Source organism: Crinia signifera, chromosome 1, assembly GCF_055691185.1.
Source record: "Crinia signifera chromosome 1, ASM5569118v1, whole genome shotgun sequence".
Lineage (NCBI taxonomy): Eukaryota > Metazoa > Chordata > Amphibia > Anura > Myobatrachidae > Crinia > Crinia signifera.
The window spans coordinates 88,606,550-88,622,288 of NC_139217.1; the positions used below are offsets into that span (position 1 = coordinate 88,606,550).

The 15,739-nt window shown below is 43.4% G+C and overlaps 1 protein-coding gene across 3 annotated transcripts in view; it reads left to right on the forward strand.

The window, feature by feature from the left end:
* MTUS1 (microtubule associated scaffold protein 1) overlaps nt 1-15,739 on the forward strand; it is a 241,572-nt gene that overhangs the window by 115,303 nt on the left and 110,530 nt on the right. For all 3 annotated transcript variants that reach the window (XM_083169551.1, XM_083169568.1, XM_083169559.1), the window contains exon 3: nt 2,203-2,404. In XM_083169551.1, the coding sequence (XP_083025677.1) occupies nt 2,203-2,404 (202 nt within the window). The remainder of the gene's footprint in view (nt 1-2,202; nt 2,405-15,739) is intronic.

Sequence of the window (15,739 nt, forward strand, 5' to 3'; positions counted from 1 at the left end):
GAAAAAAACAAATGTGGCCATTTAGACAAATGGATTAAATCAGTTACATTTCCTGCATTTGGGAGCAAATGAGTATAAAGTCACTTGCCCCTATGCATTACCAGATTTTTGTTCTAACCTGCCATCTAGATGGGATGTTTGGGAAGATGGTCTTTTGTTGTAAGGTTATATTCAACTCCTGTGTAAGCTGTGCAATGTGATTGTTATGGAATTTCCCTTGGATTTTTTTGCATGGGATAATACAGTATATGATCACATGGGTATAAAGGATCAAATACACCTGTCAATGTGATAACTATCTGTTAGAAAAATAGGTTTCATTAGTATTGGTTAAAAGTGTATACACAAATGTGTCTGTCCATCCTTAGTGGGTAGAATTACATTTATCGGTAAGTGTCTGCTAGATTAATACCCAGCTGTAGTATTATCACATAACATTGTAGCTACTGTGAAGTATCTTGTATTATGTATAAATCATTTAATTTTGGGTAGTGCGAAGCTTAAACAAATTAAGTGACATTTATATCCCGGTCCTTGCTGCTTAGTCCGGTAAGGTCCCTCTAAGCCCCATACACACCAGTGTGTATTACAGTATGTTTTACTACAGTTTTGTTCAGAGATTTTTTTTAGTACATGTAGCTAGAGATGAGAATGCAAAGCATGGTTTACAGTAACCTTTTCTCTTTAGATTACTCCTTCAGTAGCATCGTGATTTTCAGTAGGGGGGACACCAACTATGGTTACACTATAGTTAAACGGGATACATACAGATGACCGATGGTGGGGATGCTGGAGTTCAGAATACAGACACCAGCATCCCAAAGAAGGGGGTCTCGATGGACGAGGTACGTATACTTCTCTTCCCTTGCAGCTGAAGCCTCCTGGCTAGTGCCTAACCCCACATCTCAATGCTATATGTCCCTTGTAGGTGACTAAACCTATCCACCTTCCCTGGCTTAATCTGCCCTGCATACTTCAGTTCTGTATCCCGGCAGTTAGCATTCTGGTGCCTTTATCCTCACTGATGATAGGATCCCGGTGCCAGTCTCCTGGCAGTAGTTGCTGAATGCATCCTGATTTTAAACTATGGTTAACTCCTGTGAGAGATCAGCAAAATATCTGCTAAAAATTCCAGCGTTGCTCAAGTTTGTTATATAAATTCAAATAAAAATGTTAGGGAATACATGTATATATATTTCCTATGTAAGATAAACATTACAGGCCATTATGATGAATAACAATGTCTGCTTGGCAATTTTCACACCTATTTTGTCAAATTCACTTGGCTCTCAAAGGGTTAAACCATTAAACCCCTTTTGTCAGACCGGAACGTGTAATTCAATACAGGGACCACCGAGATCTGTGGGTTTATTTTTACATCTGTTCCCAGCATATGCCTAAATGGGTGCACATAAGGGCCGATGCAGACCTGTTCGTACAGGTCCGAATTCGGACCCATCTCCGATGTTGAGTCTGCGCATAGTTGCCAGTGCGCATGTGCAAGCCCCTTGGGCAAAGTTTCTCTTCACCGAGGTGCTCGCAGCCTGAGTGACAGGCAGGGGGCGTTTGCTGGGGTCCGCCCAGCGTTTCATGGGTATGCCCACAAAAAACAGTGGGCACTACCATGTACACGCGGACTCCAGCGTATGGTATGGCCCTGCTTGCTTGGGGATGGCGGACATCAGTGCCCATCCTGTATTCGTTGGAAAGCGTCCGTCTGAATAGTCCAGGCTTACTTTTCATAACGAAGAGAGGAAAAATCATGGGGAGTAACCATCTAATGATTTCTTCTTTGTGTGCAGCATGCCGATTGGGTAAGGGGGAGGGGGCGTGTTTTTAGTGGGCGGAGTTTACCTGCAGGACTGAGATGTAGATGTATGAAGCAGTGATTAAGGGAGGAGAAGTGATAGTGCCTGGTACTTTATCACCGACCAACCAGATCCTGACTGTCCCTTTTAAAACCCAACCTGTAACTTAACAGTCAGGAGCTGATTGGTCAGTGATAAAGTACCAGGCACTATCACTTCTCCTCCCTTAATCACTGCTTTATACATCTACCCCTGAATTACCCCCATAATATGTACGAAAACATCTACTTTCTGACTGTGTAACAGAGTCCTCATTGAGTCTGACAGTAACTTAATAGTAGCTACATCACTACAGCATCTAATAGTCCTATGCTGCATCTATTTATTTCCCCAGCCTTTTTCTGCAAAGTCACCTACTCCCAGTAAGATCCTGCACAAGGAGCTGTTGTCCTGCCTGAGAAATGCAACCTCACAACCCGTCTCAACGGCCAGAGCAAGGCTCCAGTCCACTCAGCTGAGGCGAGGAAGTCTAAGCAAGAATGTAGTTACTGTCAAAGTGTCTTCTCCTCCCAGGGTAACCCTGCAACCCACTATAGGTAAGTGGATACACAACATAATTAGTCACTGGTAATGTTACACTTTGTGTCTTGTCATTTCTCATACAGTTTCATGGGGCATTTTCTAAGCGATCCAAATGCCCCTACATCACTCCGTGTGTAGGGGCATAGCGATGCACGGATAAATGCTGGATACATCTATAATTGCCGGTGTCCGTGTTCTCACCAGAGACCACTGGCTCTGACAGCCCGCTCATCGGCACATCTCCCCGTGTGTAGGCCCCATTACACAGTGGAAACTTTACATTTATTATGAATGAATTCCAGGTCATTTTTAGAAGAAGATGAGCACCTTTGGTCTATCATTTTTAACTGTTTTATAAATGTCTCCTTGGTGACCAGCCATCAAAGGTCTTGGACACGGGCACCTTTTTAAATCTCAGTACATTGAAGTATCTGGCACTGTTATGTGGTCTGTTGTCTATGCAGAAGGAGTGTTTATACATTGCAGGGTGAACGGACAAATAAAAAATGGTTGCTGCATAAATCAATAGCAATCAGTTCTACATGATTTAATTCTGCGTTGTATGAAGGTTAAAGGAATTGAATGGATTTCTCCCACAGCATTGCAGTCCACTTTGATATAAGTTTAGGGAATTTGATGATTGTTTTATGTTTGATTTAGATGTGATCTTAATCATTTTGCTGTGTTTATTGTTTCCCTATGTGTTATGTTTGGCAGTGTACTCGGTAATGTTCTGATATCATGCATGGAGGAACATGTTAGTGCTTACATAGAAATCATTTTTGCGCTTTTGTTTTAAGTAGATCCAGGATCATCTGCCAGCGATGTAACGCTGGGATTTTGAAATATTTGTGATAGGCGTTCCTCAGTGCTTATATAATCATTTAAATATAAGTTAGGATCACGCATAAGAATTGATTTTACGTAAGAGCTCTCACCTAAGCATTTGTAGAATCAACCAGATCCTAAATCCTTGGTATAGTTTGTATTTTTGTTTTATTTGTTTATGGAGGTTGTATTTCAGATGAACCCGGGGGCCCATAATGTGCATCCGGAACCCATAGACTATTTTTGCCTATCCACCTATGCTGTAGAAATCATCAGGAAAATGAGCCATAGGGGTAAATTTACATCACAGCAATTACATAGTATACCACATGCCCTAATGTCAATGACCTATTATACCACACAATGTAATGCCCATTACGCCTCACACGTAATGCCAAATTAAATATTACGCCTCACACGTAATGCCAAATTAAATATTACGCCTCACACGTAATGCCAAATTACATATTACGCCCCACACCGAATTGCCTTTTACACATTTTGCCACACATCAAATACCCATTACACATTATACCACACTTATTTGGTGTATGCATGCATACATTACACATTATTATCACACGCATAATGCCGACCCTTTTCATGCAAATTGCATAATGCTTTGTACCGCCACACACATAATGCCGACCCTTTCATGCCACACACATTATACCCCTCATACCGCCCCACATATAATGCTCACCCTTTCATGCCACACTCATAATGCCCCTGTACCGCCCCACACACATAATGCGACCCTTTCATGCCACACACAATTCTCCAATAGTGCCACATACATAATGCCCCCATAGTGCTATATACACAGTGTCGTGTATATGGGACGGAGCTGCTTGGAGCCTGCAGAGGGAGAGGAAAGCAAGCTGCCACTCCCACGTGAATGTGGGGACAAAACTGGCACTGCAGGGGGGAATGGGGATCGGGAAGCGGGAAGGAGGCGCTGGGCACCTCCATCCCCACTCCACATCACATGCAAAAGGACCAAATGCAATCCTGGCACCTGGGAAGGTGTCGGGTGCCTAAACACTGCTGCGACTGCTCGCAGTAGAGTATGGCCACCTTTACGCTACCATCTTTCTATCTTGTCATCCGGTTTTTCATTTCAATCGAATTCCATCTTCTAGAAACAGAAAGACCGAATTATTCTGTGAGTTTTAGCCTATTGCTTCTGTGAGGGAAATTCTCCTTAGAAGTGGTGGCTCCAGAGGGGGGGGGGAGTAATGTAGCAGCACAGTTCAAAATTCAAATATTGGGGAGACACCCATTGCCACCCCAAACATCACCGGCCATGACTCGCTGGCAGTTGGTGTTACACTATTTAGAACGGCACTTCAGCACCACCTTAGGCACTACTGTTTTTTTTTGTCATTGACAACATAAATGTGGGACAGGTTATTGTCTGACTGCAAGGTTGGAAGGCTTCATGTCTGTTTTTAGGTCTAGCCTATATTAGAATATTTAAATAAATAGAAAACCGATCCTCTAAGAGGTTAGTGCAGGGGTGTCAAACTCAAATTCATCAGGGGCCGCATCAGCAGTTTGGTCACCCTCAAAGGGCCGGTTGTATCTGTAATACTATGTGTCCACTTTTTATTATCATAAATTATTGTCACTGCATTCAATTATTGTATACTCAGCAGTAGCATTTCCCTCCTGCTATTGCTGTGAACTGCAGTGCATTAGGGCACACGCTGCCTGCACAGGGGGGCAGCACTCAGTCTTAGGGCATATGTCCTGCTTATTATCATGGGACACAGCAATTAATGATGGGCTGCAATGTGCCATTGCACACACACACACACACACACATAGGCAGAGAGTTTGACACTTACCCACTCTGATGCGTCCACTCCAGTCTGAGCTGCTCCACCACCAAGGACACAGCTGCGCTCTCACACAGGCGCATTTCCCCCTCCCTCCTGTGAGGAGCGCTCCTCACACTATCTATCCAGGAGTGGGGGGCAGCGTGCTCCCGGTCACTGTGCAGTGCACACTCAGCAGTAAGTGACCTGGAGTGCACAGCAGCAGCAGCACCATTCACCATGACGGACCTGCTCTTTCCTCTCTCTGGCTCCTATACAGCAGGTGGGAGCGGAGGAGGGGTTGACGACCGGCGGCACTGCGCTAGAGGGCAGATGTTCTCTGGCTTGTAGGCTGCCGCGCATGCGCTGAAGAGGCGGCTTTCTTTCTTAAAAAAAAAAAAAATCGAGAATAAAAGGTGGCGGCGGCTGCGCGGGCCACATGAAGAGGTCTGGCGGGCCGGATTTGGCCCGCGGGCCTTGTGTTTGACACCCCTGGGTTAAGTGTGACGTTGTTCTGAAACAAACAGCTGCAATATGTCTTCCTCGTTCTGTGCACTCAGGTTATTTAAGCTATCATTGCCAATAGCCTCTGGTAATGGGATTTCAAAGGCATTCCAAATGTCGGTAACATGCATCGGTGAATCTGCGGAAGCGCACACACTTACGTCTTTCTTACAACATTTCTTTGTTAACAGTTTCTTATAATAGCTCACACATATTCACATCAGTCCCTGCCCCAGTGGAACTTACAATCTATATTTCTTACCACATGTACACGCGCGCACATTCACTCTAGGGTTAATTTAATTTTAGTTGGGCGACAATTAACCTACCAGTATATTTTGGGATTGTGGGAGGAAACCGGAGTACCCGGAGGAAACCCACGCAAGCTCAGGGAGAATATACAAACTCTGCACAGTTAGACCAATGACCTCAGTGCTGTTAGGCAGTAATGCCAACCATTACGCCGCCTGTGCTGCCACAACAATGTCTTCGTTATTTAATTTTATTTTATTCTGCATCTAAAGCTAAAATGTCTAATGTAACGATCTTCTGGTGATAAAAATCATATATGACATGTCTGTTTTATGTTTGGCAGCACAGGTCGGGATTCCTTTATCCGTGTAGTCTAAAAACCGAAATATTCTGAAAAAACTTGGTTTTTCAGAATATTTAAGTTATTTTTTTTTTTTTTTTTTTTGGGCCCCCTTTTTTTTTCATACTAACCTCGTCCCCCGATGTCCACGACTGCCTTCGGGATCCTCTTCAGCTGCATCTCTGGTCCCAGGGGTGCATCACGCGAATGCATTGGTGGCGTCATTGAAGCACCTGCGTAATGCACCCCTGGGACCAGAAATGCCGCTGAAGAGGATCCTGAAGGCTGCAGTGGACACCGGGGGACCATTGGGCACCTCCGGGCGACCATGTAAGTATGAAAAAAAACATCCCTTATCCAAAATGCTTGTGGTCCCGAGCATTTCGAATAAAGGAGACATGACCTGTATCTGCATGTGTTTTGCTTAGTTAGTGCTTCCATTTATTCACTGCAACATGGCATTTCATGTGCAGCTGCAGCCACGGTCACACACCGAATATAGGCATGTTGCATATCATTTTAATTATCAGGAGCTGCTTGTGCATAGAATTTGTATCACTTTGCAAATAAGACACCTTTTAACCGAAAATCTCAAAGACTTTTGATGTTACTTAGTTGCACTGTTCTCACGTGTGTAAAGTAACCTGTAGCGCATGTAAGATAGATGTATGCGAACACATCCCTGTATAAGGGTAAATGGTATTGGGTAATAAAAAGAAACTAGCTAAATTTTGATGTTTCTTTTGTGTATTCTCCTTGTTTTGCATTTGGCTCTGCAGTTGTTATTTTTTGCTAGTGGAATGCAGCCTGAAGTGTTCCAAGTCGTACCGCAACCACACAGCACAATGAATAGACTGCCTTTGTTCCAGCTTTATTTATTCCATGAACAGGGATTTTACAAATCTATAGAGGCAGAATTGTCAAATAAATGGTGGACGTATAGATTATACTGCTAAAGCTTAAGGCACATAAGGAAATTTGTTTATCTTAATTCAATGCTGTCGAGGATGAATGACAGCGTACATATATACACTGTACAGATACAACACACAGTGACATTGTTAATGGAGCATTCCATGAGCTGTAATGAGCAAATTGACCCCCAAGTGGACAATAATTTGGGACAGTTCTACAATTTACAGATTTGTGATTGACAAAAAAACACCATAACATGTTATGTTTCACTGATCAGCCGGGGCTGTAGGTTGCTGGTGTATGGTATCAATCATCCAATTTGCAGACCGTTACTAGTGTTTTACTAGTAACATATTCTGTTGATACATATAATGCTTCAATAAAATATACATCTACCTATTATATACCGTATGGATGCCATTTATTCTGGTACTCTTGGAATTATAAAAAAAATTTATGGGGCCATCTGTCAATTTTTTTTTTATTTTTTTTTAAGGACCCCAAATCTCCTCATTTTGTTGCTGCTTTCACTAAAGGTGCGCATACACAATGTGAGGGTGCTATGCGATGCACGCTCCCGCGTTCATCCCATTGCACAGCACATGAAGTCTGTGCAGCCCGTGCTTTTTAATCGCATGTGATGCGATCTAGTCCAAAACGCACTGGAATATTGTGCAGTGTATGGGCACCTTTAATATGCGATCCAACAATGGGACATTTTTGTTAAATTTCAAAATATAATCAACTATTCTAATTATTTTAGCAGTAAGGTGGCAGGTTCTGACTTTTAATATTTCTTTAGACAGTCCATTCTTTGGGGAAAAAAGCTGCTGCCCTCGGACACTGTTTCTAAAAAAAAAAGTAATAAATAGTTAAAAGTACTGTAAAACATGCATGTTTGTCCTATATAGGAATTCAGCATGTACAGTGATGTATTACTTGCATGAAATAGCAGAATGGGTTGCCAAATGTTTGTCGACAAACTAAAAATGACAATCTTAAACTGTGTTACCAAAGTGACTTCTACACAAGACAGGCCATAAAATGATCAATCCTTGTTTGCGTTAGAGATATTTATAGAACTGTTTATGTTTATTTAGTGTTAGCATGCTGTACCAGACACTGCCATCTAGTGACTGCTTTCAGTATTAGAAGTTCTGTGGAAATGGGCACTCTTTGTAGTAATGCACTGCAGTATTTAAAAGGGTGGAGGGAGTATTTTCTCATGCTGTAGTTAGCAAGCAGCTCATTATTTACTAAATTTCAGTTGTCAATTTAGATCTCTGGTTGTAGCTGGTGTTATTATGGGTATTACAATTTTGCAATAATACTAAAGATGCGTACACTGTATTATATTTACACTGCACCCAAATATCATTCAGTGACTTAATCGATGGGTGGGGGTAGCTAACAATGTTACACGCTTTTGTAACGTGCACACAGGTCGAAATTTTTAACTATATCACTCAGAATGACCAAAATGATTTTACGCATAACAAATAATACAGTAAAGATATTGCAGTTTTGTCAGCACATATTAGAAAGACATATTATAAATATACAGGACAGTTAATTAATGATATTTTAAAATATTGCGTAGTGTATTTGGGCCTTAAGGTTTAACAGCATACTTTTGTATAGATCATATAAATGAATATTGAATTAAGTCAGAATGGCAGATTAAACAATAAGTGATAATCGGTACTTGTCTAGTTTCACTGCGCCAGCATCCAATGTGGATAGTTCATACCCCCACCATCTATGTTGGCATGGAGTTGATTGTAGATAGCGTTGCGAGCGTAGCGAGCCCCGCAAGGGGGCACAGAAGCACGGCGCCGTGCTGGCACTGTGAAAATACACAAGTACCTGATAATCTTATCCCTCAGTAAGAATGTTAAATGGTGATCCAGCACTTAATAGCAGCAGTGCTCCTCCTGTCGTCAGCGCTGGGTCCCAGGGGTGTCCTGTCATCAGTACCGGCATCGGAGAGAGCCCTGTCAGTCTCCGCACCTGTAGCAGTTGTTAAGCCAGAGGTCGGGGATGGGGCGTCAGGCTGATGGTTTCCTGAAGTGTCACTGCCAGGTATCCTGCGGTCTTCTCTGCAGGGTAGAGGCAGTACTGCAACCTTGGTATTTAAAGTGTTGTGTTTTTTGGGTGTAGAGATTAGATTTTAGCTGTTTGAGTTCCAGGTTTGATGTAGTAGGGGTATGGCATTCAGGGAGGGGGGACTCTTTTTGGGTTTTATTTCGGTTTATTTAGCTTTCTCTGATTCTGAGTCGCAGTATTTAGTTTGTTTATAGTGGCATAATGTCTTGGCTGGTTTGCTTGGCTGATAGGTGCTCTTATTAAGTTTGTTATATAGCTCAGTGTACTGTACTCCATTGCGCGTTTGAGTTGGTAACAGTGCTAAAACAATCTGAATAGTTAGTCATGTAGGTTGCGCCATGGGGATGCAGTTTAAATCCCGGCGGTCGGGATCCCGAACGCCGAAATCCCGACACTTTCTCCCCCCGTGGGTGTCCACGACACCCTCGGAGGGAGAATAAATTAGTGTGCCGAGCGTAGCAAGGCACCGGGCCCGCTGCGTGGCAAGCGCAGCGAGCCCGCAAGGGGGGGGGGGCGGGCGATCCACACCCCCCCACCCCCTTGTCGGGATTTCGGCGTTCGGGATTCCGGCGTCGGGATTTTGAACGCCGAGATCCCGACCGCCGGCTTTTCATGCCGAATCCGCGCCATGTTAGGGCACAAAACCGCATTGCAGAGAGTTTTGTCTTATTTCCGCTCGCAACCCTCCTCCTGGGGTGCAAGCAGCAAACCACTAGTCTTAGCAGCATGCTGAGTTGAAAGCCGCAGGGACCTCCCTCAAGGCACAGTTCACAGAGCACTGGATTGAATTGACCCCCTTTGAGAGTGTCTGAGAGGAGCGAAAAAAAGGGTGAGAGTGGTGGACTGACAGAGGGGGCTTCATGGCAAAAAGAGAATGAGAGAAAAAGGGTGTCCGAGAGCAGGAGGGGTGCAAGCAGGACTGAGAGCGAATGCTAAAGGGAGAGAGAAAGAGGGGAGGACGAGTGTCAGGGAGATAGAGACCGCACCAATTAAACTGTCTCAGAGAGCGAGGGGATGGAGGTGGGGAGGAGACAGATTAGGGGCATAGAGCCCCCCCAAATCAAGCGGCACATGTACCTTTGGCAGTGTGGGCCTGTGCAGTTCAGCTGGTCTAACAGCGCTGCAGGCAATTCAGCTGCTGAAGACCTCTGCGCAACCCCTACTCTCTTGTCTGTACTTTAAATAAATAAAAGGGTGCAGGTGATTGCCTGGGGGCACGTAGCCGCTGAATCACCTACTATAGTTACACTACTGGTGTGAAATTGTGTAAAATAAATTTGTTTTATCCACTGGATTACTTTGAGCCTTTGCATTATAGACCAGTTGTTGTATAATTGATTGGGTCGACATTAGGTCAACAGTCAAAAGGTCGTCCTGAGTTTTTCACTCCTAAAGGGATTGAAAACTTTTATACAACTAATAATTATCAGGGATACATTTAAATGTTGTTTTCCGTTTGTTTCCTGCTCATCTCACCAATTGGAGTCGAGTGGTGATATAAATACATGTTTAGCAAATGCTTTTAAATGTCAAATGAACACCTGCGCTAGCTTACATTTGCTTGACATACAATCAGCTTATCCACTGCTTGAAGATGGACTTTAGATGAACTTTATACTGTCTGCCCTTTTTTTTTCCCTTTTATGTGAAGACCAATGCTAAAATAAATGTTTCTGGTTCATCAACGCATGATTATTCTGGTATGAAATGCTCACTGTATTTGATAAATCCACTCAATATTTTCCAGACTCTTTATTAAAACCTACAGACTAACCCAGTGGTGCTCAAACTATTTTGCTCTGGGACCCCGTCGGGCAATAAAAATTATTACAGGAACCCCAGCAAGTTACTACTGAATGGCCGCCACATGTGTGATCAGTGAAGTGACCACTTTTGTGACAGGGAGGCAGAGGGTAATGGTGGAAGGAAAAGGGTGACAGGGGGATGGAAGAGGGAAGCAGTGGGTGTTTACTTAATGAGTTATACCCTGTCCCCCCTCCAAAGACACATTAGCCTGATAACCTGCATCGGCGGAAAAACCCAGCCGAAAGCGACCACATTGAATAGGTATGTCCAGATTACTGTGGGTAATATAGGGCAGGGACAGTGATGTCAGGAGGGGGTACATCCCCCATACCCCCACACCCCCTCCCACCTGCCGATAACCGCCAACCCCTGCTGCTGTCTGCACCTGCAACACCTTCTAACTCCACAGCCATAGTGTGCTTCCATGCACTGCTGCCAGGAATTAGTCTCTCCGCTCTCCTACCTTCTGAGAATGCCAGCTGATGGGGAGGTAGCCCAAGCAGTGAGTCCAGCTAGGGGCATTATATGTGTAAGTGGCACCATGGGGAAATTATGTATAAGCAGCTCCATTGAGGCATTATATGTATAAGTGGCACAACTGGGGCATTATATGTATAAGTGGCACAACTGGGGCATTATATGTATAAGTGGCACAACTGGGGCATTATATGTATAAGTGGCACAACTGGGGCATTATATGTATAAGTGGCACAACTGGGGCATTATATGTATAAGTGGCACAACTGGGGCATTATATGTATAAGTGGCACAACTGGGGCATTATATGTATAAGAAGCACCATACAGCATTATATGTATAAGCGACACCACAGGGGGCATTGCATGTATATCTGGCACCACAGGGGGCATTAAGTGTATCAGCTGAGCTGTAAGGTCTTTTCCTGCAAGACCATGTCCCTTGCATTGAGGCCAAACACCCTTTTTGGAATGCGTGCCTATGGCACAAATTTGCCTAGAAATGACTTTAATATACAGGAGTTATCATTTATAAGTTAGACTAGTACAAAAACATTACTAAGGTTTCCTTGTGATGTGATATAGGAGGAGGTCCATGGAAGTGTGTGTGTGTTGGGGTTGACACATGAGTTAATAGACCGGGTGAAACCAACCCCAGTGAACCCAGTGCTGTGAGGCAATAATGCTAACCATTGCACAGTCCGTGCTTCTGAACTTGAACATCTGGAGGTCAATGATTATTGGTCAATCTATATGTATATCAACATATTCACTTAAAATGTGTGTTGAATGCACAGGGTCAGTGCAGAGGTTTTTTATTTTCCCCCTTACAGAAGATTAGTGTAAATCATTGCAAAGAGCTGCAGTCCTAGAGGGTAGCCTCTTTTTCCTAAAACACCTTCGACCACTGGGTGGCATTATGCTACTGCAGTCTATGGATATTTTGTTTGGCTTCTACATTGGAAATCTTTCCTGAATGTTAAGCATAATGGTCTTTTTGCAGAGTAATTGACGCTTATAATTTCCCATAATAAACATCTGCTGTGGAAGTTTTTCCTGTTTTTAGGTGCGATTTAATGTTTCTCCTGAAAGTCTGCAATTTTTGACTCCTAATCATTATTATGCTATCCAATAAACCCCCCCCCCCCCCTTTTTTTTTTTTTTTGTGGGAGAATTTGTGTGGCAGATCCCAGGATCTGGGGTGAGTGTCTGGACCCATGTGTTACTGGGGATCTGAGGTCTTCTTATTGGGGATTATGCTTTGGGGGTGAATCAATCTTGGATCATGGCTGTGGAGCTGGCCCGACAGCCGTGACCCTGTCCCGTTCTTGGTCTGCTCGACCGTTTATTTGCAAATGGGATTCAATGTCCCGCCTGCAGTGGGTCGAGAAGGGGGCGTGGCCACGAGCTGTGACTGGGAAGAGGCGAGCTGCAGCCGGGAGCTTGTCAATTACTGGCTGTTCTTGGCAGAAGGAGCGCGACTGCTTGTGAAGAACATGCAAACTCATATTAATCTCTCTTCCACTATGTTCATGCCCAAAATGTGTGTTCATTTTGGACGGGATGTTCTAACATCCACTGTCCTTACTGAAAAGATTAATGTTACACTTTACTGTTAATTTTTTAAAATACAGTTTCTTTTAACTACACTTTTTTTTAAACATTAAAAAAATGAATACATGAGTGATGCATCAATAACTATCCTAATTCATTGCTACTCCATGATTGAGTCCAATAGGAACAGGATCCCAATTATGGAAGATTAGAGGGGTGCCATTCCCTAACCCATCATTGAAATCTCATGATCAAATTGCACTGCTTTTTAGAATTTCATGAATTTTACTAATCATGTTGTTATTTTAAGCGTTGTATGTTCGGTTTTAGGAATAAATAATAAATGTAACTTATGGTTCCTCAGAGCGCAGATTTTTCTTACATTTTGCTTTTTATGTTGCGTAATAAGGACTGACTATCCTTAACCAAAACCAGCTAAATTTGAGAAAAACCCTTTAGCAGCGCTTGGTATCACCCTCAGGGTTGATACACACCTTTCTTTCTCCTTTTTTTAGGGGAGATGAAATTACTTCATTTTTAAATTTCTTTCAAATCACTATATAGTGAGTCTGATTCAGAGTTGATTGCTCATCTCCAAATTTGCAGATAGTCGCCGCCCAGACAGAGCTAGAACCTCTCCTGTGCAGATCTGCAACAGTATTGCGATGAATTGCTATTATCTGTAAATCCATACGCATTTCACTCACCAGCAAATGATTTTCCCAAGTCTGACGTTTACACAACTCTGCGACAGAGACCGGCTGACAGAGGCCGACGCTGAGGTTACAGACCCTCCCTTTAAAACACCTGGGCATGGCTGCGTTTCTGATACTCCAAATGTTGGCTTACTGACCATCCAATTACGAGGGGTTTGTGATTTTAGATCTTTTTTGCTATTTCTGGTGCGATTTGGTCTCACACATGCAGGCACTAATCTATACGTATGTGCGGTAATTCAATAATCGATAGGATAGGGAATTTGAACAACAGGGCTCAACTGTGAACCCCGAGGTTTTCGAGTCAGACATCGAAAAAAAATTGATCTCTTTATTTAAATATGTTTCTGCACAATCCAGAGATCCTAGGATACAAGAGCCAAATACTTTTATTGTGTCAGCGGAGATTAGTAAAGTTTTCTTAGTTATTAAAAAAAAACAACTATTTTATTAGGTCGGGACTACTACTGTGGCCCAGTTAACTGAGCCACAGTAGTATTAGGCTACCATAAACACACTATAGTTAAGTATATGCACAACCGCTCAGAATATGTTAGCGCATAGCTATATCTGTGTTAAATAAATAAATAAATAAGGTGATCCTTTTAGTCAAAGGGAAAATATTTATTCACTGAAGGTGCGGTACAGAAGGACTTAAAAACAGTATATTACGTATTAAAACTCTAAGAATAGTCGGTGTCCCATTTACCGGTAAAACACACAGCATAAGGGAACATACAGATAGACAGAACAAACCGGTGACTGATGTGCTAATAAGATGCACTATTGGACAGGAGGTAACACATTTAATGTTTTACTTCTCCTGTTGCAGAGATGATGGAGTGTTAAGTAGGATTTGGTTTCTAAACAATGAGTTCAAGTTTGTTAAATAAAGACCTCAGTGTGGCTCGTGGTAGTAAAGGTTTTTACCTCCTCCATGGCTTCTGGCGGAGGCCGGGATGCTCTTCTTTGCTGGGCATCTGAAGGTGCAGCAGGGGATGTCTAGGGCCTGCAGGTGGACTTTTCTTCCTTGCCACTCTGTAGGAACTACATATCCTGAAGAAGCCTGCACTGGCCAAACGTGTCAATTGATTTCTTACACGAGCTGTCCGACCCTGCCCCAGCCAAGAGCCTGGAGAAGGTAAAAACCTTTACCACCATGAGCCACACTGAGGTCTTGATTGGGGATCAGTACGATTCACCTGCAACTGAGTTACCGACAATTATATGTTAAAGTACCGATAGTTACAATATTGACTTGGACACCGTATTAGCGTACCGGGTCCTCTTGCATGTTCTCCCTTTATGCCCACTGGGATGTGAAAGTATGAACAAATCGTTAAATTATGAAACACTATTTGTGTCATTAGATTGGCTGTCGGCATTGTGGTAGTGATGATGATTTCTTCCTGTTGGTATTTTGATTCTTTAGTGTGTATATGTCTGTATATTGTCAATCGGCATTTGGATGTGGGGATTCTGTTCAACGGTGTTCTGCCCGTCGGCAACTTAACGACATACCCTTTATTGAACAAACTTGAACTCATTGTTTACAAAAAAAAACATCTTAATACTGCATCACCTCTGCAATTGAGAAGACTTCTAACATAAGCGGACTACAACAGAAGAAGTAACAGTATTTTGGCGGCGCCCCCGATGTCCATCACGCAATGTTTTTATCGCATCGCATGCCATGCACCCGATGGCATGCGACGCGATTTTTGCCCCCTATGCGATGAAACATTGTATAAGCACCCTAAAGGGTGCTTTTAAGCACCCAAATGGGTGCTTACAATGTTAAATACACCTCCACGCCCCCCCCCCCACTATAAACGTGAACCCGAAGCGTGGCGAGCGCAGCGGTACGCGTCCTCCGACCTTTTCATACCCCACTATCCACGTCGGCGTGGAGTTGACAATAGAAAGTGTGGCGAGCCACCGAGCCCGAAGCGTGGCGAGCGAATGCGGATACCTTCACAGGTATCTGCGTCCCTTCGCGGGCTTCAGAGGTATCCGCGTCCCCTCGCGGGAC